Consider the following 25,299-nt stretch of genomic DNA (forward strand, 5'->3'; position numbering starts at 1 on the left):
AAAATAGACAAAATTTGGCGTGTACCGGGTAAATATTTGATACGGTGCTCTTTCGAAGTGAGTGAGTGAGTGATGATAAGATTCGCGGGGTTAGCAAGGCCGCACAAAAGCTGCCATACGAGCTTGTTGCTGAAACTGCGCGTAAAGTCGCGTCTTAGTTCTACGACACCAGCCAACGCGGCACAGCCCAAAGAGTCTGTCATCCTCCGCAATCTTCCTACCAAATGGAGACCATATTTCCTCTTATCCAGAGCAGACAAGCCAATCGGAAGCTTCCTGCTATTCTGGCCATGTGGTGAGCCTTCCCCTAAGTCACTGCGTTTTCCATCTCAACTATTGCAGCATGGTCTATCACTCTTGCCTCGAGTGCAACGCAAACGACTCCGACAGAGATGCTCAAATACATCGCACTGTTTGGCACTGGCTCTCTTATTATGAGAGGCGCTGGATGCGTGATCAACGATCTCTGGGATCGTAAACTAGACGCAGCAGTCGAGCGCACAAAGACAAGACCTTTAGCTGCAGGTGATTTGACTCCCACTCAGGCAGTGGGATTCTTGGGATTGCAGTTATCAGCCGGTCTGGGTATTCTTACTCAACTGAACGTGTACAGGTGGGTGCAAGACTGACTCTCACATATCTCTAAATAGATGATAGCATTCTGCTCGGTGCATCATCGCTCTCTCTTGTCTCTATCTACCCCTTCATGAAGCGTATCACATACTGGCCGCAAGCCGTGCTCGGATTGGCATTTAACTGGGGTGCTCTACTAGGTTACTCAGCTATCGCGGGATCATGCGCCTGGCAGACTGTACTGCCACTCTACACTGGTGCATTCTGTTGGACAATCGTCTATGACACCATCTACGCACATCAAGACAAAACGGACGACGTATACGCAGGTATAAAGTCAACGGCGCTTCTCTTTGGCGAGCAGACTAAACCTGCTCTCACACTCTTCTCGGGTGGTTTCGTCGGTCTCATGTCTGTCGCTGGTTATGCCGCTGATGCTACCCTTCCCTTCTATCTTCTGGCGCCTGGCGGTGCAGCTGTCCACTTAGCATGGCAACTCAGAACAGTCAATCTTGATAACCCCACCGACTGCTGGGCAAAGTTTGTCAGTAATTCTAAACTGGGTGGTTTCATTTGGCTAGGTACGCTCGCCGACTACCTTCATAGAATGGGTTTCTTCGCTGTTTTCTTTTAGATATATATACATTGTCATATCAATAGTTGTACTTCAGCTCCTCTAAGGAACATGATTTCATAAGTTAACTTTATACATTACTTTTTCCTTTTAGAGCACGCTGTAGCGACCCATTGTTTGGTTTTTGCCGTCGAACTCAAGGGCTGCTTGTGTAGCTTCAATAAGTATCGACTTAATTGAACGTACTGCCTTTTCGACCTGTACTTCTGGGTAAGCCATAGGACGCACTGCAACACAATACTTACCCTCTCCGGTTCGTTCGACTCAACTAGCAAGTGCAGCTTCGGATGCTCGCTCAGTGCTGGTTCTTTACCAGCTTCGTAATAGATACCCTTGTTAGTGATCGAGCATCCAGTTGTCTCATTGAGATAGACAATAGTTTCCTTGTTGGTGATCTTCCATCTTGCACGCTGATGATAGTCATTGATTGGTACGATCGCATGATAATCGGTAGCATCAGGATCTTTGTTCTTAATCGGACCGTTAGGTGGCGGCGCAGCAGCTGCGCCACGTTGCATACTAATCTTAGCCGCAACAGCAGCAGCTTTCGCGACTGCGGAGTTAGCGTTTTCTGGTTTAATGTCGCTAGTGTCGGGTGTAGATGCAGATGCAGCACCAGTATTGAGTGGCTTATAATCAGCAGGTGCTGGACCCTTCTGGATTTTGATCTCACCAAACATATCTTCTGTCTCTTTGGATACTTTCTCATTTGTAGCTGCGTTCGTATTGCCATCCTTTTTAACTTCCTCCTCTTCGCCGTAGGCACTTCTCTGCGCTTTTTCGAGGTCTTGACGCTCCTTCTCGAATCTGTCAAGACCCTTACCACCAAATCCTGAGCCGGCTACTGTCGCTTTGCCCTCCTTCACCTTCATCAGGAATGCTTCGGACATGGCTTTCAGCTCGGAGGGTACATTTGCACCCGATGCTGTGAGAGCTTTCTCAATATCAACGGAATATTTCTCTTGTTCTGGTGTAATAAAGGTGATGCACGTGCCTTTGTTTCCTGCTCTACCAGTTCGACCAGCTCTGTGAACATAATCCTCTAGATGATTCGGTGTGTCGTAGTTTAATACTAATTTCAGCAACTTTACGTCTAATCCTCTCGCTGCGACCGAAGTGGCTATCACTATTGGTATAACTCCATTTTTGAAGTCTGTGATGGCCTGATCTCTATCCACCTGATCTTTTCCACCGTGTAAACTCATCGCTACGTATCCTTTCATACGTAAATTGAATAGCAAGTTGTCAGCTGCTTCCTGTCTATCGACGAAGATGAGTGTTCTAGCATCATCATCTTCATTGTATGTCTGTCCAAGTACTTCTAGCAGTCTGTTGAACTTGGAAGACTCTTCTCTAACTTCAACCTGCTGGTCAATTTCAGGCGCGACAACAGATCTACCACCAACAGTAATCTCTAGTGGCCTTTGCAGAATTTTTCTAGCTAGTGACTCCATCTGTTTCGGGAAAGTAGCTGAAAATAGGACTGTCTGTCTGTCTGGTCGGACATTATTGATAATCTTCATTACCTGTGGCTCGAAACCCATATCAAACATTCTGTCAGCTTCGTCGAGTACCAAATACGTAGTTCTGCGCAAATTGGTAACTCTGCCAGAGTTTGCAGTCAACAGATCAATCATACGACCAGGAGTACAGACAACGATCTCTGCACCTTTCTTCATCTCTGCTATTTGTTCACTGATTGGTGAACCACCATATGCTGCAATTGCCCTCAAACCCAATGCTTTGAGGAACGGCTTACATTCACGATGGATCTGTACGGCGAGTTCTCTGGTTGGCGTCATTATCACACCTATTGGACCCTCCAGATTCTCAATTGGACGCTGATCTTTTATGTGACGGAAAAGTGGCAGCAAGAAGGCTATTGTTTTACCAGAACCGGTCTTGGCAACACCAATGACATCCCTACCACTCATGATAGCCGGCAAAGCTTGAGATTGTATGGATGACGGCTGCTCATACTGAAGGAACTTGATCACCTCGAGACAGGATGAAGGCAAACCGAGTAACGACCATTTGGTCACTGGCTTTGGACACTCAACACCACGAATTTTAATACCGTCGAGAATTAAACGCTGATTGTCAGCCTCTTCTTCTGACATATTTTGCACTTCAGATGGTGGATTGTAGAATTGCTTCCTAAATGGCTCGTATTGAACTTTGTCATGATCAGTGACGGCGATCTCTTTCCGTTTGACTCTGCTAGCCGCTAAAGCTAGAATATCTTCAGCTGACATTTTGGAAACATCCTCCTCCTTCTTCTCCTCTTCCTCTTCATCGTCTGCGTCGTCAAAACGAGCAGCTGTAGTTGAAGAGTTTGAAACATCACCCATACGCTTCTTGTCAGACTCGTTGACGCGGCTAACCTCACTTTTAACACCGCTCATGAAAGCATCGAGTGGGTCTTCATCTTCCTCCTCTTGAGCAGCTTCGTCAACGTCCATCTTGTCACCTTTATCAGCTTGATCCTCAGTTGACTCTAAATCGCCGCCGATATTTTCAGTTGGTGCTGAGGATTGTACTGGTGGTAAAGTGTGCATAGCTAAGCCGCTTGACTCTTCGTCATCGTCCATAGTCGCAGCTTTTGTGGTGATGTTGCGATTTGTGAAGCCTTTCAATCCTAAAGAGATGGGTTTTTGTGATGAAGCCTGTTGAGATGGATTGTTCGGAGGAATGGGAGATGCAGTGGCTGATGGGCCTGGAGACTGACTTGCGCCATCTTTAGCCTTTGCAGCTTTACGAGCAGCCAAGAAGGCTTCCATGCGCTTCTTTCTGTCTTCTGTCTTTTCTTTAGGTTGTGAGGCAGCCTCTGCAGGCTTATCCGGGAGTCTATCGCTTCTGTCACGTCTATCGGAGCGTGGGGGTGACCTGGAAGAATGATGAATGGGAAAGATAAGCTGGGCTGTTAATCAGCTCACCTTGACCTCATCCTGTGCCTATCTCTGTTGCGTCTATCTCTATCTCTATCTCTCTCCCTTTCTCTCTCGCGCTCACGTCTGTCACGTTCACGCCCAGATCTGTGGTAGTCTGGCTCGCCATCTCTATCGCGGCGGTATCTTTTATTTGATTCAGGCGATGAAGTACGAGCTGGCATCGATTTACCTGTTTGAGCAGATGACGGTAGTTGGTCAAGAAGCGAATACACATTAAATTCCAGCGACTTGTAATGCTGTGAATGCTTATTGGGATTATTATTCAATTCAGGCTTACTGAGGTTGATTACACGTTGCGCATCTCTTAGCGTCTTACCATCATGTGGATTTTAAGTGTAATATGGCTTGGAGATATATGTAGCTAGATTTAGTGGTTTATCGGATAGCAGTCACGTAATCAGTTCTTTATTCTGTGAAGAAACCACCTCAGAAGACCAAATGAAACCAGGCCATTACATGATTTTTTTAGTTGATTGATATTTTATAATCTCCCACATACATCTTATATCTCCCCCAAAAGCCCCCACTTGAAAATCTTTGCACCTGCTTTTCACATTGATTTTCACTATGTTAATATTACGCCTGCAAAAATTTTGAAAGTATGTTTATACGCGTCTGTAGAGTATTGGTTATGTGGCGAGAGTACTTCTCATGTATTTCTTAGTGCGTGTGTGACATATAGCCCGAAATACATCTAGAGAAAGACTTCCTAGCGACGCGAAAAGAGCTTTAAGTGAGCTTCAAAGTCTTTGGATATAAGCGTGCTTCTATTGGCACCAATTAAAAGACCTCGTGACCTCCCCTTTATCCCACCACAACCTGCTGGATGGCGTTATTAAAATTTAACTAAACAAATTTTGCAAAATATTTTCTTAAAAATACAAATCATTTAGATTCTTAACCCCTGTACCACACCTCAATCCGCCATCGCTCGATTTTACAATTTTCATGAAATCTCGCGGCTGCAAAAAAATTCATCTCTCTCAACTCAACTATCAAAGAAAGAGCGCCGGTGCGAAATGGACGATCAGCTGCAATATTTTGAACAGTTAAATAGCTTTCAAGTCGCGAATCCACGCTGCCATTCGTGCTCAAAGGCTTTCGTCAATGAAGGCGATCTTCGAGCGCATCTGCGAGAGGAATGTACAGAGACTATGCCAATTGCAGAGATTGATTATTTGAGAAGTTGGTCGCTGTTTTAGTCAAGTTTTTTACTCATTACGTATCTTAGGCGCGAGCAACGACATCGCCGTATCTCAGAACCTTTGGTATGGTGACCAAAATTCAAATGCCAATGAAAGACAGCAAAATACTTTTTCTGTTCACGCTGAACCCTCCCATCACCTTCTCAACGATGTCCACGATATTAAAGAGAACGGCAGTGAAGAAGACGCTGCTTATGATGAAGACGGCGTAGGCGACGATTCCATGTCCGCTCTTCCACCAGCCATGAGGCCTACCGTTGCTCCTATTTTCCAAGACCAGACTCTGGGATTCAGGATGATTGAGTCTCCAGACACTCAGATCAAGGGCGAGAACATGATGGCTAGGAGATCAAATTTCCCTGCTTACGATGAGTCTAAGTACAATACCGCTGAGGAGGCAATGGCCCATGCACTCTCCCAGGTTCCAGACCAGGCTGATCCCCGTCCTTTCAAATGTCCAAACCCAGAGTGCTCAAAGACTTGGAAAAATAGGAATGGCTTGAAGTACCATATCAATCACGGCAACTGCAACGGTGTACTCAAAACTCTCAGTCGCGACGAAGCTGCTGTTTCAGAACGTCCATATGCTTGTCCAGTCCCTGGTTGCAACAAGCGCTGGAAGAACGCCAACGGCTTCAGATACCACATGGATCACTCAGGCGCACACGGAAGATCAGCTAGGAGGTTGCATGAGGCGTCAGGCGGTTTTGCTGGCAAGTCCAATTTGCAATCAGTCTCAACGCCACAACCAAAGCAACCAAAGGGTACGCGTCGCTCTTCTAGACGCTCCTCCAGGCGTATTCAATATGATGAAGATGAAGAGGCTGCCGACGACGACGATGTGGAAGAAGAAGATGATTATGGTGACGAAGAAGATGACGATGATGATGATGACGATGTTGAAGAAGAGGACGATGCGTATGGGTATCCGGATGATAATGTTCCATTCAATGTACCCGAGCCATCGACATCTGCCTTGCCACATCCCAACCAAGATCAAATACATTTCCCTCCCTCAATGCAGCATCATGGAAGTGAGATTAGCAATGCAAAATCATTCCCTACCATTGATAGGGGATACGCTAATGACAATGGAGATGGCAAATCATTCGAAGTAAACCCAGTGAATCCGTTGCCGTCATTCGAGCCAACACCTGATCATGGCCCAGTGAATCAATTGCCATCATTTGAACAAACGTCTCATCAAGGTTCAGTGATACATGACCAGTCGCAACTTGACTCGCTGGATTTCTCAGCTGTTGACGAAGCCAGCATAATGAACTCAAAGCAACCCGAAGAATCAGTAAATTAAATGAGCGCAACTTGCATTAAAAGGTCCTCAAACTTCTTTCCTAAATACTTGTATTACAAATGTATTTTTGTTGTATGACAATCGCCTAGTTTATCCTAGAATATTCTATTATGTCTATAGTAGCTTTGCTGAGTATTTCGTCTACGTCTAGCTTGGTAGAGTCGTAGATGTGGATGTCTCGCACGTATGGCGTTGGAACACCAGCTTCTGGATCGCCATTAACAAAGACATCTTTGTGAGCTTTGATGCTGGTATTTCTGGTGAGGCGGTGTGTTTTACGATTTCGCATCACTTACTACGCTGGCCAGACAATATCGTCGAAATAAAAAGGCGGATCTATCCACACATCGCCTTCTTTAGCCAGTTAGCTCGTTGAATGCGGACGCAGAGCAACGCACCAGCTGTAGCATAGCCCTCTCTAAGCGATCTGCGGTGCTTGAGGGTGCCTTTATCTGCGTTGAGAAATATCCGCACATCCAACAAATCGAGTACCGTTTTGTTATAGAAGCAGAGGAATCCATCTAAGAGTGCGTAGACGACATCATCGGACATCTCCTTGGCTTTCTTCTGCAGTGCTATCTCTTTAGCGTTGAGCTCGTTGCTTACTAGATTAGTCTGCGAAGGCGGGTGCAAGTGATCGTGCGATTTGTGGGAAGTTGGCAGCATTCCCTGTGCTTTGACATGCTGCAACACCTCAATCAATCTATCCCATTCAATTGAACTATCTGGATCATCCCAGTTCTGCACATTGTGCGTGGGATCTACGGGAATTTGCTCATTTGGTGGTGCGAAATCGTCCTGATGGATTATGAACGACTGGGGAAGCACGTTGAGCAGCTTCTTAGATAGCGTCGTCTTCCCCGATGAAGAGCTACCGCCTACGCCGACTAGAATTATTTTCATGGTGGTGATGGAAGTTGATATGATAACGAATCCACAATCGCGGTGGGATTATCACGTGGCTCATTTGTGTACCCTTCCATATTTACGCACTCTAATCTGTGACTTATTTAACCATAATGTCAAGGTGCGCTGCTTTGTTTCTGCTCACAGATCTGCAGCGATGCCAAGTCAATTGAGATTTTGCTGTGAATTAGTGTAAAAATACAAAGTGTATATTCCTGCCATGCTATTTACCTTGTTAATGCGCTTTTTGTTTGTGTTTTCGGGTACTTCCAAGCATGTGTTTCTCTTCAGCTGTATCAGCTATCATAAGAAATGAATACATCCGCAAAAGTACTGTTGATATCGCTGACGGTACTAATCTGCGGCTTACTGTACACCCAAAACTCCCCGCAAGTTTTCGACTATGTAGGTTGGCTATTTGCAACGCTATTCGTCGTATCTCATCGCGTGCCATTGGATAGGTGGTTGTCGGAGGAGGCACATCGGGGCTCGTAGTAGCCAACAGACTCGTGAAGCGTGGCGCTTCAGTTCTCGTACTCGAAGCAGGTCCTGATTCTGCGCACCGTGACGCGGTGAATGTTGCAGGCATGTTCGGCTCAACGCTGAATTCCGACATCGATTGGAAATATGACTTGGGTTTGAGCATCCCAATGCCGCGTGGGCGCACTCTAGGTGGTAGCAGTGCTGTAAACTTCCTGTAGGCACGGCGTGCACTCCAACTCCAACACCCCTCGCTCACATCACACATCATACTTCAGATTGTGGAATAGACCGGCAGACATTGAAATAGACGCTTGGGAGGAGATGGGCGCTGTAGGCTGGAATTGGGATAGCCTTCTCGAGGCGATGAAACAAATTGAGACATTTCACCCTCCCTCCGAACAGATTAGCAAACTGTTTGGGCTGGACGAGCAAGTGGATTCGCAGCACTTCGGCTCTTACGGCGGAATTCATCTGAGCTACCCACGCTTTGCAACAGAGGTAGATAAAAAGTGGCTGGAGTCAATGAAGAGATTGGGAAATCCCTCTAACGTGAACTCAGCCAGTGGTGATAATGTTGGAGCAACTGTGTCACCTATTACAATGGACCCTAGCGACTTTTCAAGATCATACTCCGCATCTGCGTTCCTCAAACCTGTGCGACACATGTCCAATCTGACAGTGTTGGATGGTGCGACCGTGTCTCGGATCCTCACCGAAAAAAATTCTGACGGTTCAGTTAGGGCTACTGGGGTAGAGTATATACACAAAGGGAAGCTGCTCAATGTTGGCGTGCGCAATAAGGCGGTGTTAGCGGCGGGGGCTATTTCAACACCGCAGGTATTGGAGCTGAGTGGTATTGGAGACAGAGGGATACTAGAGAAATATGGAATCGAAACGGTAATGCATCAGCCTAATGTGGGAAAAAACTTCCAAGACCACACATACTCAACCTCTGTATTCGAATTAGACAACTCGGTGCGGAGTATTGGTTTAGTGTGAGGGATGCATATGGCTTCAGAACGCCACTGACTAGCGCACAGACACTCCGACCCATCGATAGCATTGGAAGAACTCACCAAACTGCGCTCAAAGGAGCTCTCTCTTCTCGAGCAGGCCAATGTTTGCGTTGCGTATCTCACACCTGAACAGATACTGGACGACGACGACAAACGGCTGCTATCTGAGCTGATGAAGGAGATGGAGACATACCAGGGCGAATACAAAGAACAATACGAGAAGCAGCTGGAATACCTTAGAAGCGGGAAAGTGACGCAGAGTGAATACATCAATGTCGGGTTCTTCGCTGATGTGCACCATGCTCCAGAAGCTAACAAGACGTATGCCACACTACTTGCAGCCAACCAGCACGCATTTGCGAGAGGTAGTGTGCACATAAAGAGCACCGACCCATATACACAACCTCATATCGATCATCAGTATCTCTCACAACCTATCGACGTGCTACTACAAAAAGCTGCGTTGAAGTACACGCGCAAGATAGCTGGTCAGTCTCCACTGAGCGAGTTGGTGAAGAGGGAGGTCATACCAGGACCGCAAGTAACCAGTAATGCAGAATGGGAGGCGTTTGTGAGGGAAAAGGTAACTGGAGAGTATCATCCTATAGGCACTGCGAAGATGGGCAGAGTAGAGGATGGGGCAGTTGTGGATAGCAAATTGAAGGTGCATGGTACGGAGAACATACATATTGTGAGTAGATGCTTACTATCTCCTTGTAAAATGCCTGACTCGTCATAGGTTGATGCGAGTGTGATACCACTACACGTTTCTGCGCACATCCAATCGGTAGTCTACGCTATAGCGAGCAGGAGCACACTATACCTCTAATTGAGAATTAAATCATTTAAATTTGGCGCATAAATTATACTACCGAGATACTGATAACAAATTACCAATATGGAAAGAGCGCCGGATGTGTGTGCGAGCGTACGAGCGTGTATAGATGTCAGAATGCGTGTGTAAACTATGCAGTATCTCCAAGCACCCCTGGCTCCATCTATTACACCATTATTTAAGCGACCTTCGCTAGCAGACGCATCATTTGCTAGGCTGAAAAAAATCCGCAAATAGGAGAAGCGTGACCTAGTCTATAATGATCAGCGCGCTCTACACAGCAAGATAGGCTATGCGTAGAGGGCCTCAGATGGCAAATTTTATCTGCCAGTGACTCCGTTGTTCCTTAAGTGCAAAAACTCTTATCAGAGTGTTGCGCCTATACGACCAAATCGGATCGAGTAAACGAGTGCTCTAAAATAATCAGCGCTTAAAAACACTTGTGATAGACTAGAAAGAAATGCTGCACGACGAGGAGAAGATCGTTGGTTTGTCCAGCGCCAATCCCAAAATAGACGACAAGAAGGAGACGTCTTTTTCGACGCCGGATGTCAGCAATGCCCCAGAAACATACGATCCCTCCCAAGAATCCATCTGGACGAGACTCGGTCTGTCGTTCAACTCGTTCAGGAGTGTCAGTGGCTCTTTGTACTCTTGGCTCATTTCTGATTTCTCTGCAGGCCCCTGCGACCACTGCCCGTGTGGCTGTTGCTACCGATTCTGGTGATATTGCTCAAGAAGAAATTGAAGGTGCAGCGTCGGACGGTGTCTTACAGAAAAATATCCCTGGCAGATCTCTACAGATGATTGCTGTCGGGTGGGTGAAGCGTTGAGCTTAATAGTATTTTCTAACGCTCCCGCAGTGGATCTATTGGTACCGGATTGTTTATTAGCACAGGTGGTGCTTTGGCTAACGTGGGTTGAGTCGCGGATATCAATAGCACGCCCTAACAAACTCACAGGGTGGCCCAGTCTCTATGATTATCGGTTGGCTCATCATGTCTGTCACGCTGTTCTGCGTTGTCAACGCTATCGGTGAACTCGCAATATTATACCCAGCTGAAGGTGGTTTCTATGCTATGGCAAATAGGTTTATAGATGAGAATGTCGGTTATGCTATGGGCATGCTCTATGCTCTCCAATGGGTCGTCGTCCTTCCGCTCGAACTCACAGCGATCGCGCAGACGATACAGTACTGGGATGGCAATATATTTGATATATACACATCGAACGCTGTCTGGATAAGTGTCTTTTTCGTTGTCGTCATCGTTATCAACATCTTCGGCAATAAGGCTTATGCAGAAGAGGAATTTTGGTCGGCTATCATTAAAGTTGCTGTCATTCTACTCTTCATCATCTCAGGAATCGTCTTCAACTGCGGTGGTGGTCCTGACTCTGGTGATTACAACAATTACCTCGGCGGTGAGTACTACCATCGACCAGGGTTGCACAACGGTATAGCGAATGGTTTCAAGGGCGTCTGCAGTGTTTTCGTTGCAGCTGGTTTCTCATTTGCTGGCTCAGAGCTTGTCGGTATCGCCGTTTCAGAAGTCAAGGATCCTGTTAAGGTGATGCCATCAGCAATCAAGGCCGTCATATGGAGAATTTTCATCATCTTCTTCGTATCTGTCATCATCATAGGATTAAATGTCCCATACGACGATTCTAGACTGATGAGTAGCGAAAATCCATCGGCTACCTCCCCATTCGTTATCATGATGAGCAAAGCTAGCGTGAACGGATTGGACCACCTCATCAACACTATTATCTTGCTCTCATGCACCTCTATCGCATTGGCGTCTGTTTACGGTGGATCCCGTACCATACAAGCTATGGCCCAACAGCGTTTTTTGCCGAGATGGTGTTCTAAGGTTGATAAAGCTGGTAGACCACTGAATGCAGTATTTATCTCGCTACTCTTCGGCCCACTTGCATATCTAGCCCTGGCTAGCAACGGATCAACGGTTTTGGATTGGCTGATCGCCGTCAGTGCACTGTCGACCTTGTTCACTTGGTTGTCTATTTGCGTCTGTCACATCAGATTCCGTACTGCTTGGTACAAGCAAGGTCACACTAAAGACGAGATCCCATACCAGAGCGCGTCAGGTATCCTCGGCAGCTATTTCGCAGGTTTCGTCATTATCCTCATCCTTATTGCACAATTTTACATCGGTGTTTTCCCTATCGGAGAGGGTAGCATGAATGGAATGGAGAGAGCATCAGAGTTCTTCCAGGCTTATCTTGCTTTGCCCGTCGGATTGCTCTTCTATGGTCAATCTTTCTTCGTAAAGACGTCATGGCCAACGAGGAGTAAAGATATTGATTTGGATACGGGTAGAAAGGTCTTCCTTACGGCTGACTACCTCAATGCACAACGCCAAGCTCGTAAGAATGCGCCTATTCACAAGCGTATCTGGCAAATTCTATTCAATTAATCTCACCTCTATTCCTAAACATCAACAAAATAACTAATTCACATACTCCTGCTTAATCTTGCATCATCGCCAATTCACTTTCAACCTAGAAGGATTTAATCTCTTTCACGTTCTTTCTGCTTTTGTATACAAGGATTTCTTGTGCTATGCATTCTCACCTCAATCTTCATGACATTTATAGGTAGATAGATAAGGATGTGGTATCGACAAACAAACAATACAAGCAGCATTGGGGCATTGGACAGGTCTAAGCACCATCTACAGTCATAGGCTCAGCCTGTGCTTCTCCAGACAGCTCCAACGATCGCTCAAAGTATCTGTTAGGATGGTTGACGCTCTCGCCACCGCCCAAACCATCGCCCTTTCTGACACCTTTATTAGCATGGGTTATTTCGAAGACCCTCGTGCAAGCTACGTGGAAGTGCTGCGCCTTTACAGCACCTGTGATTTCATTTAGATCGTTCGTATCTGTTATACCGTATGTAGCGCGTAGAGAAGGAACGAGATGATCTAAGGAGAAGTGTCTGAAAGGACAGCCATGATTATCTTGGGGTCCTGGCTGATCCTGTGTGATAATCTTTTGACATGAACGTGGGGGATACGACTTACGACCACCCTCCAAACCAAAGCTGTGACGAATGTTGTATCGGTATTCCTTGTTGAATTTGTCGTCTGATATATTGGCACCGTAGCTCTTGCGCCAGAACACTATGGCTTCGTCTACACTCAAACCAATACCTTTCAAGAAAAGTGTATACTGCAACCTGCCGAAATGTTTGAGGTGGTGGGTGTTCTGCAGTCTGTCGTGTAAGCTGCGCATACACATTGGGAAATGCTTCTTGGCTAGCATGTCGATCGACTCGGCTGAGATTTTGCGATCTGAGTTGAAGGAAGCGGGGTCGAAAGCTTCAGATGAAAGACCAGCGAGGAATGACAGGGATAGATGCGATAGTACTGGTAGCAGTCGACTGTCTTCGTCGAGACGTGGAAGCGCTTTGGCTGTGAACTGTAAAGCGTCGGTCAAGAATCAAAGATCAAGGGCGCCTCACGTACCTCTAAAGCTTGCTGCAGCTGCGAGGAGAAAGAGTTGAGGATGAGCGATGTCTGCTCGCGCATTGGCACATAAGCGTATCCTTGCTTCAGGAAGACGCGGCGTCTCTCGACTAGCTCAGGAACTTGAGTCCATTTGACCTGGGAGCAAAGTGTAAGCAAAGCATAGAGATAAGAAAACCCAGCTGACTTTGTAATAGAGCTCCTTTTCAAACTCAGCTGGTTTGATTGCGATACCTGGATTCGAGCTGATAAGGAAAGGTCTCAAGCTCTCCTTCTCGACGTCGTCTACCTGTGGGTCGTTGTGAGGGCTAGGGTTTGTAAAATTCCCTGACACACCTCCTCCCAATCCACTTTACTCGACTGGCTGCTCTTCATCGAATGCAAGAAGGCGTTCTTCTCAGCCGTCGTAGCGTCATCGAATCTGATTCTAAAAAGTGTTGTTTCCGCCTTGACAAACCGCCGCCTAAGTTCCTCAGATCTGCAGAAAGCCAGTCTGAGAACGTAGTGACTGACGTGATCCTTCTTCCTCTCAGCCTCCAACGTTGCAGTTCTAGTGTAATTGGTAGAAAGACTGAGCAGCTTAGCAGACTGGCTCTTAATCACAGCCTTTGTATCATTGAACGGTCTATTCCTCACTTGAGAAGCCTCAATTTCAGCGAGGACTGCTGGGCGTGAGAGGAGTGGTATAAGGATAGGGGTGTACGCACTCTTGAGCCTGTCTATAGCCCAGCTTTCAAATTCTTCCAAACTCACTTCAAGTAGTGGTGCTTGTTGGTAGCTGTACGCGTCGCGTTCAACACGCGTATTGGAATTGGGACAAGCAGCGCGGCTTACAAATTAAGTCTGTGCTTATAGAGTCCATTGTAGTTGTCTACTTCCAATGCGCCTCCTTTTCTATTCGCTGCCCCGCTTATTGAGTTCATCTTCCTGTCTTCGTCGTTGTGCAGCAAGAGATGGGTTCCTGCTCGACGACGACGAGACCGAGAGATGGATAATGAAACTGTCGAAGTCGGAAGCACATTCCCAGCGCCGCCTTCTTTTTACAAGTATTTTACGCAGCATAATCTCGATTTAGTCGACAGCGTCCCCGCCGATATCCCACCAACGACAGACGGATTCCGGGAGTGGTACAAGGAGCAGTGCGGCGATGACATAGGCGTTGATCTCAGATATACGCTGTCCAAGCCTCGCGTTGATTGGATTGTCGAAGATGGCTATTACAGTGCATACGGGGAAATCTGGCCTGTGGGTGGTGTTGCTGCGATGCGTATCTGCGTATGTGCTAAACCACTTCCAGCTCAAAGAGAGTCTGCCTTCTTTGAAGGATAGCGGCGTCAAGCAGCTCTACCCAGATGATACGACTGGTGGGCTTCTTTTTCACTCGTTGTAGCTCTCTAATTGGAAGCAGATAAGAGACCAGCATTACATGCACTTCTGCGGACTATCCTGATTACACACTTGGATATCACCAAAGAACTCACAGCTCCACCTCCTCCAATCGACGCTGATCCGTTATCGAGACTGAGGGATAAGGTGGGTTTTTTACACAGAACGTTCATCAGACAACACCCCAACACTATTCTTTACTCAGATTGAGCACATTAGGCTGACTGGTATCAACATGCATCATATCATCAACGAGCTTCGTCCGATGCAGGTGAGCTATCTTAATCTTTCTCAACACATATTCACAATCTTTGCAGGCCAGAGAGACTCTTTCCCATCTACAGCAACAGCAGCAGGACAAACGCAAAGCCAAGACGGAGGAAATCAAAGCAAAGCATCAGGAAATAAGGGATAAGATGGCAGAAATACAGCAGTCATCAGCTGCTGTGATAGAAAGGGTGACTAAGAGGGTCAAGGAATCTCAAGTTCACTGCAATCACGCCGACAATCAAATGGACGTGGACAAAGACAAAGCAAATGTATCGCATCAACAGCTACTTTTAGAACTCATTAACGACTTGTAATATCAAAATATGCATAGATTCTGTACTAATGGACATTAAGCCTGGCGTACCGCTGAGAATAGATGAGAATAGATGAGAATAGCCTGATTGTACTCAGGACACGCAATCCTTCCGGGTTATACTGAAACAAGAGGATCCTTGTCTTCGACACAAGTAGTCACTTTCCACTTCACTGGTTCGAGCTTGGCCTCTTCACGCTCAATTTGGATAGCCTCGGTCAACGCGTCTCTCAGGCTTGTTTGGAGGTATACGCGCTCAGAGTTGCTGTGATTGAGAAGAATGACAGATGTGCCATTGGCAACAGCTGCAAGAACATCGTGCTGCTAAATGTGAGTGACTTAATAGATGAAAAGATGGAATCTTACGTGTCCCATTTCACCAGTGACATACAAGTCGACTGAAGGAGCCTTGCTAAGTATAGAGGAACCTGAACCGGCACAAACGGCCACGCTATTGATATGTTTCTTACCTCCATCGGCGAATTGAAGTGTGTCTAAATTGAAAACAGACTTTATGTGGTTTATAACCTCCTTTATCCTCATGGGGTTACGATAAGGATCCTGTGGGGATGCGAATGTGCCGTATCTACCCATTCCAGCATCGTGATGACTGTCTATGGTGGAAGTGGTAGGAATGATTGCGTTTGAAGTCTTGTGACCGGTGATAGCAGTGAACATCCAATCATTTACACCGCCCCTGACAGCGTCACAGGCGGTGTGGGGTGAATATACGCTAATTCCATTTGAAATGCACTTGAGAAGTGTGCGCTGTATTGGATTATCGGTTGTAATGGATTTCAATGGTTTAAAGATGGGTGGGTGGTAACTGACAACGACGGATACGAATGGGTTATCACTGATAATCCTATCGAACACTTTCTCTGTTAAATCATTGACGATGACAACATGCTGTCCAGATCCATTACGCTGAGGGGATTCCACAAGGAGACCAACGTTATCCCAGCTTTTATCTGCCAACTCCAACGGTGCAATTCTCTGCATCGCCCTTGAAACAATTTTAGCATTCGTTGTCGCCATCGTCGTTTCCCTTGAAAAGTCTTCTTCATTCACGCCATGAGCAGTCTTCAAGACCAAATCGCTCAATTGGCAAGCCATGACGCTGCAAGGATAAATAAGCCTTCGAAAAGGGACTCTTATCTATTCGAACCAAATCATGCGGCTGAATTGGATATCAGTGATATACACCTCTTAGCCATCGGTGGTTACGATCAGCTCAAAGAACTTGATTCTTCTTTTGAAGATTTTGAGTCCACCCTTTTCACAGACCCCGTCAAAGATCTCGATAGAACTTCCCTCAACAAATCCCAAGTCGAGCTGCTTAACACTACCCTTAACAGATTCCTCGTTAAGCTCAGCCCTCACTTGCCTACAAGAGCTGCTGCCAAGGTTTTGGAGTGGCTCATTAGAAAGTTCAGGTGCGTTTGTTCTGAAATTTTTCTCATTTTCTCATATCCCCCTCCAAAGAGTACACGAATTCAATATAGACGCAACTTTAATTGCCTTCCTCCCTTACCACGACTCTACAAGCTTTTCAAAAATCTTGCAGCTGCTCAATTTGCCTCCTGCATCGAGCAGCAACAAGTATTCCTTCTTGCTTCCTGTCAAGAAATCTCACCAGGCGCTGCAAAGATCAATCCTACTGAGAGCAATCAAATCTGATCACGAGGTTCTCAAGCTCGTCTCTCAATCCCTTCCTTCCGCTCTCGAAGTCGTCTCCACTCATAGACCACTTTCTTCATTCTGGACTATCACTTTGTTGGAATACATTCAGCAAGCTAGAAAAATTCAAGACGGTGAATTGACCACCCTCTACGCCTCTATTAGAGCTACCCTTCGTAATAAATCCAGCAAGGATGCTCAATATGCTGCAAGAATGGTTTTCGTTGTCTTAGCTCAGAAGATGCCTCTCGGTGATAAGCTCCTTACTTCTCTCATGGTATCCATGCTCAAAGCTCTTAAAGATGACAAGAAAATTGACAGTGAGGTTGATCAGATTCTGCTCACTCTCTTTGCAATCATTGACGCTCAGGGTGTTCAAATTGCTCATGAAGATTACGCCAAACGTGTCCTCTCTATCCAGTGAGTTGTTTGCACTAGCTCTGTTTAATCTAATCCACACCATTCAATAGTGATCTTGGCAACCGCTTCTTAAGCTACCTAGACAACTACAGTGTCGACAAAGGTATCGCCAGCCTCATTCCAACTCTCATGGCAAAAGTAAAGGATAGTGATACTGCAAAATCAACACTCGTTACTCTCCTCGAATCTCCAAAGCTTTCAAAGATAGTTGGTCAATCAATTTGCGACGTCCTCATTCAACACGCACAGGCCGAGGAGTATGCCTCACTTATCAGTCTCGCTTACCAGAGATGGGGAGAAACATTTGACAACTCGATACAAAAGTATCAAAAGACTCTCGATGACGCTCAGCGCAAGCAACTCTTCACTGCACTCACCAATGCCAATTCTCACGGCATGCACAAGACGATGGACACTGGTGACAATGCAACCACTCTATTCTTGTCGACTAACGCTGCAGACAACACCACCCGTGCATTGGCCGTAACCCAGCTGCTCGATCAAATAAAAGCAGGTCAAATCGATGATAAGGATTTTGTTCAAGATACTTTAATAGCAAGGCTAGGAGATGACGTCTCAAGTATTATCACCTCGCTTTACACCCAGCCTGACATAGTTCTTGATCACGTCAGCGCTGAAGCTATCCTAAAAGCAGTTGACCAATCAATGAACGCTAAGCGCGTACCATCAGAGGTCGTACTGGCTCACGTCAGCTTCCTTGTGAACCACTTTGCACGTCGTTATTCATCGAAACTCATTCTTCCTGTCATTTGGAATCAGCTTCTAGTCACATCCAAGACTTTAAATAGCAGAAAAAGGCTGTGGCAGTTGATAAAAGAAGCCAACATCAAAGAAGGCGCTTTGAAGGGAGTCGCAGAGCCTGTCGTCAAGATTCTCATTCAAGAAGAGCACAAGACAGTGAACGACGTCATAGCTCAATCGTTAGCTAAGAATATGTTGGAAGATCATGACGTTCTTTTCAATCTTATTCGAGTTGATGCAGCACACAATACGCGTATGCTTGCCTTGCTCGTTTCATCCCATCTCCTTAGTCAATTATCTGGTGAACCCAAACTCAAGCTTTCAGCTAGCGTATTGGAGAATACTAGCAGAAGTACGCTCGAAAACTCATCAGTGAATGAATTAGCTGTTATGAACACTGAGAAGGTTTCGTCCATGTTGTACAAAAAACCAGAGTCAGAAACCACTATCCACTCGGTCGTTGCATTGGCACTGTCAGTTGGTATCAGCAACATAACTTTCAAAGAAATCTCTTGGCTCAGTAAGGCGTCTAGAGAAGCGCACACATTCGAGACTGAGTTCTGTTACGCTGCATACAGACTGGCTAATGCACCAACTACTTTGACCAGCTTAGCCACCACATTGCTCAGATCAATTTTCACAGGATTGAGAGACTCCTCACTCGCTTTCCTTGCTTCTATCTACACTGACAGGAGCCAAAGTGGTCATATCCGCAATGCATCAATTAAGCACGCTGAAGCTTTCTTGCAAGTATCTGCCCATCCTAAAGCTAGTGTTGATTACCAGACTATTCTTCCATCATTGCTAATTGGATTGCAAGACCCAGTGAAGGATATCCGTTCAGGTGCTTCCCACTGCATAAAACTGCTGTCGAAGTCGCATTGCACGACTGGTAACATGTACGCTTTTGATAAGATATACGGCGAGAGCTCCAAGAAGATACAGTACCTCGGATCAGATGAAGTTCAAGAGTACTGCAAAGTTCTCAACGACGAAAGTGAGAACTTTGTCAACGATGGCGGATATTTGACTACTTATCACTCAAACATACTCGGTAGGAGTAAAAGTGACAAGAAACTCTCGAAGCAGTTGAGAGTTAGTATCATCTGCTACCTCTTTTCACATGTTGTTGGTTGGCAGAACTTGGAAGCTAGACGCATTCTTATGGAATCACTTGCTGATATTTGGGATGCAAACAGATTAGCTACCTTAACACCACTTATCAAATCTTTATTAGAGTCGCAAGCAACTGATTCAGAGATAAAGCTTGTCAAGAATACTGAAGTTGAAGATAAGGATAAGTTTGTTGATGGTGTCTTCTCATCATTCAGCAGAAGCGCTTCCAAGTCTTTACTAAATGAAAACGACGAGATTTACACTCTCTTCAAAAAATCTCTCCAGAATGTCGAATACACTCCTTACGTCCTCAGATGTATGCAAGGCGGTGTCTTTGGTGTACTAGATGGCAATATGAAGATGGAAGTGTCAAAGCTGTTAATGGAGATTATCGAGGGACCAGAGATCCGTCTTGCGCAAATCACAAGCGACGCGCTCAAAGGCATCGCACTTGATGAAGTCACGTACACCTCTCTTCTGCAATTGACCAGAACAGAGCTTGGTGGTGCATCAGAGGCTGAGCCACCTACATCTAAGCGCTCTCGTACTGATAAGTGAGTATCGAGATGAATGTTGGTAAAACAACTAACTGCATGTCCAGGACGCCAAGTGAACCATCTCAAAACCGTCTTCTTACTCGCTTGACCAGCATCTTTGACTGGGTTGGCGCATTGTCAGCTGAGCTTTCACCTCAGCCATCCGCAGAAGCACTTATCTCTACGTTCGAAACGTTGGCTCAGGTTACAGAAATACACGCTACTGTTGCTGGATGGAGTGACAATAGCGAGGTCGACTACGTTGAACAAATGTGCTTGAGTCAATTGAAAGATTGGAGTGAGTCTATTGAAGACTGGTCCAACCTCTCTCAAGCTATCCGTATTGACACTGTTGTCAACGTTATTAGAGGTGTGTACTATAATAGATTGTATAACCCTGCAATACTAACTTTTTTACAGTCTCCAAGAACCCTCAAACTTTCCAACAAGCTTTACTGCTCATTTCAACCCTCGCAAAGTTGGCACCAGACAATGTTTTACACAACGTTATGCCAATCTTCACCTTCATGGGTGCAAACATCCTTCAACGCGATGATAGCTTCTCGTTTAACGTTGTGCAAAAGACCATTGAAGGTGTGGTGCCAGTTGTGGTTGATTCTCTCAAAAACCAAGCTAAGGATCAAGAATCACTTATGAAGGCTTCTAAACCGTTCTTAATGACATTCACTGACGCATCAAACCATATACCAAAGCACAGAAGATTGTTGCTGTTCAGCTTCCTCGTTGAGGTGCTCGATCCTATTAAATACTTATCAACAATATTGATGCTGCTTGTTGATAAGGCTGCAAACAAGGTAGTTAAATCGTCTGGAGATAGGCAAGCACCAATCATCCTTCCTTTGGGTATTGTCACTGCGTTTGGTCCTCAAGAACAATTGACTTCTTTGGAGAGAATCGTCAGTGAGGTTTCAGCATTCAGCAAGCGTCTCAGTGGTGCTCCAAAGCAAAATATCTTTTTAGAAAGACCTCCTGATGAGAAAACGAAAGATCAGAACTCCTTATGGAAGCGCCAATCACTCGCCCTGTTATTCTTTGTTGAACAAGCATTTCAAATCACTAAGATCAAAATGGGTGTAATCAAGTCAATCTCTAATGACAAAGTTATCGAGAGTAAGCTTATGTCCATCATTAACCAACTCCTCTTGCTTGGCTCAGAGGAGACGAGCAACGATGATCTCAACAGAGTTGCAAAGACTACGCTTGTTGAAGTTCTGAACGTCATTCCAGTAACTTCATTTGCAAAAATTGTTAAGGAATTACTTGATGCTTCAAATGAGAATGTCCGTCTGGGTGCTCTTCAAGTGCTCAGCATCAGATTGAAGGGTGTCAAAGATACACACAGAGAACAAGTATCAGATGCTGTTATTTCAGCTGCTCAGCTCGCTCTCAACCTCCTTAAATCCGACAATGCTAGATTAGTAGACAAGGAGTTGGCTTTGGGAGCGCTCAAGACTATTGCAGACTCAGCTGTAAATGGTGAACTGTCAATTTTGTCTAAATCTGTATCCTCAGTGTTGGACTTTGCAAACAAATCGGAGAACCCACTGGCTGCTTTCTTGCTGCTCGAGTCACTCACACCAAAATTACAGACAAGAATGATTCCACAACTTAAGCAAATTGTTCAAGTGTCCAAGAAGGCTGTAGAGGATGACCGCAGCGGTGATGGTGCACTAAACTGTATCAGAAGCGTTGTGAACAATTTGCCTACATTCGTGGGTGCATATCTGCAAGATATCTTTCGTATAGTCTTCAACAAGTCTGTTATTGAGAGATATACTGAAGAAATTCAGACTCTGCTCAATGCACTCAGCCGTAAAGTTCCAAGCAAGGATCTCATCAACGTCTTGAAGAATGAGTGGGATAATGTCATTCAGACATCCAGTCAGGACGCAGTCGAGGCTTTCCTCTACCTCTTCAAGCGTGGTCTTCACTCGGCCGACAGAAGCTACATTATGGATAACCATAAGAAGCTTTTCAAAATGTTCTTGGAGGTCTTCGACATTAGAACTATTGCAAAAGAGAAGAACATGGATGTTGTGCTTGTTGAGGATTCAGCTATTGAAGCATTCGCTGAGATGGTTGTTAAGATCAATGAGTCTACGTTCAGACCTGTCTTTAAGCGTCTTTACGATTGGGCTGTTATTGATCTTGCTGAAGATGCAACAAAGAAGGATGCTTTCGACGCTCGTCGCATCACCTTTTACCGCATCTACAACTCTCTTCTCGACAGCCTGAAGGTGAGTCTGACACAATACAACCAAAACATTCTAATGAATTTGAACAGGCAATTATTGCGCCATACACAGCTATTTCTTATGATCACACTTTGTTTTTGTTGGATGAATCTGCCAGCAAATTGTCAGTATCATCAGCAACTTTATGGGAAGCTGCTATCGATATGGTTGCAAAGTCAGTCAAGATGGATAGAGGTACATTCTGGACCGAAGAGCGTATTGTTAAGGTTTCAGACAAGTTGGTTGCTCAAATCAAAATACAGCCATCGATGACCAAGGCTGGGGCACGCGGAGACGTAGCGTCGAACGCAGTTGTAGAGGCAGCGAACGCATCAAGAACCGATTCAAGTCTTCGAAAAGTTAACGGCGGTGTTTTGCTCAACATGAGAGATGAAAGCGCGCTCGTCAAGGTAGTAGCATTGGAAACAGCTCAGGCGTTGTGGAAAGCCATTCCTGACAGAATGATTGGATTTATTGCAGAGACGGTATCCTCATTCATTACTGAATGCCTTGAAGACAGTGATGAAAGAGTTATCAACAACGCTAAGAAATTGCTCAAACAAATCGAAGGAGAAACTGGAGAATCACTCGAATCTTACTTGGTTTAAATTGTAATTCAAAGGATTATATTTATATTTTGTCAACTTCCGTCATGGGCTCGTATCAGCTATTGGACAAACTAAAATTCCAACATGGGCTACGGCTTAATAGGGACAGTATATGTCCTAGAATGGATCTGCTGCTCATGTACAATAAGCAGTCGACCAAGCTGTACCGAGTAAACGGCTCTCTGATCTGGGAGAGAGATCTGGCGATCCAGCAATTCAAATGGAATTTTGACGGTAAATTCATTGTGGCTGTGGACAAAAATGATAGTGTACACGTACTAGATGTCACGGATGGCAGCACAGTACACCACTTCAGCTGTGAAGAGGGATGCAGCGTAGACGCGTTTAAAGTCGAAAAACCTAAACGTGATGGCACAAACTTTGATTACCTTCCCACCTTAGGCGCATTGCCAGACGTCAGTAAATCAATCAATCAATTCCTGCCATTCAGATTACCAAAGAATGACAAAAACGACGGCGATTATATCCAAAAACTAACAAAAAGTGGCTTTCCAGCTGTCCCCATTGAGTCTTCAAGTGTTGCTATACATGTTCGCGAGGAATCCCTGCTCGACAGCTCTAGTTCGGTTGTCGCTTGTAGGTACGACGATTTTCTCCAGTTATATTTACAAGGCACGCTTCAATTACCTCGAATACCTCTGCCCAACGCCTCACCATACGACAGTCTAATCATAACACCTCAATTGGATGTATATACGCTCACTCATTACGGAAGAATCATTATACCACGCGATATACATCATTTAGGTTGTCTATCTAGCCAAATGTCAATCACTCTTAGCTACGCATTTGAAGGTATCTTGCGTCTCACCAAACTGTATGCTGATAACGGTGGTCCTCGTTCTGAATCGATCAAATGGCACGACAAGATACATGAATTTGTGAAGCCTCACTGTAAGCTAACTTTTAAAAATAGCTTTGACTATTCTTAACTCTCATTACAGCAACAGACACGCCTGAACTGGCTCTCATTCAATTGCTGCTCATGGGTACAACAAGTAAAGGACTGAGAGAATTCATTGGCGAAAACTTGACAGACAGAACACTAGAAAAGTGGACAACGACAGTTTCATCATCATTGCATCAAATGCAGTCTTTAATACTATACCACATTGTGCCGTCATTAGAAAGGACCTTGATAATATTCGAAGAGTTACAAGTCACTTCTTTAACGTAAGTGTATGTTTGACGTCGTAGATATTTGCTTACACTCGCTCAAGTCCTGGTAATTACCAAGGAATTCCAATAGACGAACCGATCCTTAGGCAGATTATCAGCACAACGACTAAATTAACAAGTAGGATATGGGAGCTTACCACGACAATATCTAAAAAAGTCATTGACTTTAATGAATTTGCCAAGTTTCTCAAATATCAAATGTCAAAATACGCGTACTTCAATCAAGAGGAGATTGATGAAGTCGTCAGTATGCCAAAGCCTGACTTTGATATTATGGCAGTCATTCAATACCTTCAATCAGGCTTTGCCATGACCGAGATAGACGACTTTCTGATCAAGAATGACTACCTTGTGCCTTGTGATAAGGACAGCGATGAACATGTTGATATGGATACAGTACTGGGTAAAGCCCAAAAGAATTTGAAAGAGGCCAACAAGCTCATAGAAGGAAGGGAAAGTAATGACAGACGTGTTTCTGGTTCAGGTTTACCTATAAGAGGTCGTCACAGCCAAGGAAGAGCCTCTGAGATACCTCGGACGTCGAGTTTGCAGGCTGACGTCATGTCAACAACAACTTGGATAGTGAACAATCTGAAATCACTAATGCAAGGCGCAGTAGATAATTGCGATGTCAAATTGGATTTACAGATGCGAGCTAGGATGCCATCTCTTGAAAATGTGCAAACATTCAGAGAGAACGTCATACAGGTGGGTCTTGAGTGTCACTTAAGAGATATTTTTGACAAAAGATTATCAGACGGAGGAAGGGGCAGTGTATCACAACATTGCATACTCATATCATCTTACAGACGAACAGAACGATTCAGAAAGTGAGTGAGTTGTGAAAGATATGATTTTTGCTAAAATTTTCAGTCATTTTGCTTAAGACAGCTCTCGAAAAGGACTCAAAATGGCAAATGCAACGGTTACATCTTCCTACAACTCGTGTAGTTGATTATGGATACTTTGATGGAGAGACACTCATTGTCCTAGTGTTTGATAGGGATAACGATGAGCATATACTGGCCAGTGTTCCGTACCATGATCTTGCATACGACGGCAGCAGAATAATAGCACCTTTGGACAAGCAAAGAACGCTTTCAAAATCTGATGAACCGATTAACGAGCTGGCTTTAAATGGACTTCCTGGTCGTAGAATAGCTGCTTTGTCAACCAACGCCGGTTATGGCTGTCTAGTCTTTGATATGGACGGTGATGATATGGAGTCGGATGAAGAGAAAGGAGATGAAGATGAAGATATGGAGGAATAAATTATCTTGTACTATTAATTTATTGCACAATTTACCTCATTTCATTCCTCACTGAGGACGTCCATGATCGGATAAAGTC

The 25,299-nt window shown here is 45.1% G+C and overlaps 11 protein-coding genes across 11 annotated transcripts; 7 read left to right on the forward strand and 4 right to left on the reverse strand.

Annotated features, from left to right (window-relative positions):
• Positions 1–72: 72 nt before the first annotated feature.
• Positions 73–1,207, forward strand: J056_003963 (uncharacterized protein; the record flags this gene model as incomplete). Its single annotated transcript, XM_009269172.1, has 3 exons — positions 73–295; positions 343–613; positions 658–1,207. 3 exons carry the CDS (start codon positions 73–75, stop codon positions 1,205–1,207), a joined length of 1,044 nt encoding a protein of 347 aa, XP_009267447.1.
• Positions 1,208–1,297: 90 nt separating this feature from the next.
• J056_003964 (Pre-mRNA-processing ATP-dependent RNA helicase PRP5) lies at positions 1,298–4,319 on the reverse strand (the record flags this gene model as incomplete). The annotated part of the gene is made up of 3 exons (XM_009269173.1): positions 1,298–1,405; positions 1,453–4,093; positions 4,144–4,319. 3 exons carry the CDS (start codon positions 4,317–4,319, stop codon positions 1,298–1,300), a joined length of 2,925 nt encoding a protein of 974 aa, XP_009267448.1.
• An 858-nt stretch (positions 4,320–5,177) lies between these two features.
• On the forward strand, positions 5,178–6,675 carry J056_003965 (Zinc finger protein sfp1; the record flags this gene model as incomplete). The annotated part of the gene is made up of 2 exons (XM_009269174.1): positions 5,178–5,343; positions 5,390–6,675. 2 exons carry the CDS (start codon positions 5,178–5,180, stop codon positions 6,673–6,675), a joined length of 1,452 nt encoding a protein of 483 aa, XP_009267449.1.
• Positions 6,676–6,760: 85 nt separating this feature from the next.
• J056_003966 (Nicotinamide riboside kinase) lies at positions 6,761–7,578 on the reverse strand (the record flags this gene model as incomplete). Its single annotated transcript, XM_009269175.1, has 3 exons — positions 6,761–6,923; positions 6,972–7,029; positions 7,074–7,578. 3 exons carry the CDS (start codon positions 7,576–7,578, stop codon positions 6,761–6,763), a joined length of 726 nt encoding a protein of 241 aa, XP_009267450.1.
• Positions 7,579–7,893: 315 nt separating this feature from the next.
• Positions 7,894–9,909, forward strand: J056_003967 (uncharacterized protein; the record flags this gene model as incomplete). The annotated part of the gene is made up of 5 exons (XM_009269176.1): positions 7,894–7,986; positions 8,043–8,278; positions 8,340–9,059; positions 9,105–9,771; positions 9,820–9,909. The coding sequence occupies 5 exons, from the start codon at positions 7,894–7,896 to the stop codon at positions 9,907–9,909; spliced, it is 1,806 nt and encodes a 601-aa protein (XP_009267451.1).
• Positions 9,910–10,375: 466 nt separating this feature from the next.
• Positions 10,376–12,350, forward strand: J056_003968 (Amino-acid permease inda1; the record flags this gene model as incomplete). The annotated part of the gene is made up of 4 exons (XM_009269177.1): positions 10,376–10,549; positions 10,596–10,732; positions 10,779–10,830; positions 10,878–12,350. 4 exons carry the CDS (start codon positions 10,376–10,378, stop codon positions 12,348–12,350), a joined length of 1,836 nt encoding a protein of 611 aa, XP_009267452.1.
• Positions 12,351–12,597: 247 nt separating this feature from the next.
• On the reverse strand, positions 12,598–14,326 carry J056_003969 (DNA primase large subunit; the record flags this gene model as incomplete). The annotated part of the gene is made up of 6 exons (XM_009269178.1): positions 12,598–13,356; positions 13,404–13,541; positions 13,591–13,692; positions 13,740–14,065; positions 14,111–14,181; positions 14,238–14,326. The coding sequence occupies 6 exons, from the start codon at positions 14,324–14,326 to the stop codon at positions 12,598–12,600; spliced, it is 1,485 nt and encodes a 494-aa protein (XP_009267453.1).
• Positions 14,327–14,390: 64 nt separating this feature from the next.
• Positions 14,391–15,373, forward strand: J056_003970 (Mediator of RNA polymerase II transcription subunit 7; the record flags this gene model as incomplete). Its single annotated transcript, XM_009269179.1, has 5 exons — positions 14,391–14,648; positions 14,701–14,767; positions 14,812–14,936; positions 14,995–15,060; positions 15,107–15,373. The coding sequence occupies 5 exons, from the start codon at positions 14,391–14,393 to the stop codon at positions 15,371–15,373; spliced, it is 783 nt and encodes a 260-aa protein (XP_009267454.1).
• Positions 15,374–15,489: 116 nt separating this feature from the next.
• On the reverse strand, positions 15,490–16,410 carry J056_003971 (Protein NIF3-like protein; the record flags this gene model as incomplete). The annotated part of the gene is made up of 2 exons (XM_009269180.1): positions 15,490–15,693; positions 15,739–16,410. The coding sequence occupies 2 exons, from the start codon at positions 16,408–16,410 to the stop codon at positions 15,490–15,492; spliced, it is 876 nt and encodes a 291-aa protein (XP_009267455.1).
• Positions 16,411–16,446: 36 nt separating this feature from the next.
• Positions 16,447–22,749, forward strand: J056_003972 (U3 small nucleolar RNA-associated protein 10; the record flags this gene model as incomplete). Its single annotated transcript, XM_009269181.1, has 6 exons — positions 16,447–16,808; positions 16,858–17,472; positions 17,523–19,904; positions 19,952–20,256; positions 20,307–22,144; positions 22,192–22,749. 6 exons carry the CDS (start codon positions 16,447–16,449, stop codon positions 22,747–22,749), a joined length of 6,060 nt encoding a protein of 2,019 aa, XP_009267456.1.
• A 44-nt stretch (positions 22,750–22,793) lies between these two features.
• On the forward strand, positions 22,794–25,220 carry J056_003973 (uncharacterized protein; the record flags this gene model as incomplete). The annotated part of the gene is made up of 5 exons (XM_009269182.1): positions 22,794–23,664; positions 23,715–23,943; positions 23,991–24,657; positions 24,707–24,779; positions 24,823–25,220. 5 exons carry the CDS (start codon positions 22,794–22,796, stop codon positions 25,218–25,220), a joined length of 2,238 nt encoding a protein of 745 aa, XP_009267457.1.
• Positions 25,221–25,299: the final 79 nt, after the last annotated feature.

This window comes from Wallemia ichthyophaga (assembly GCF_000400465.1).
Source record: "Wallemia ichthyophaga EXF-994 unplaced genomic scaffold scaffold6, whole genome shotgun sequence".
Lineage (NCBI taxonomy): Eukaryota > Fungi > Basidiomycota > Wallemiomycetes > Wallemiales > Wallemiaceae > Wallemia > Wallemia ichthyophaga.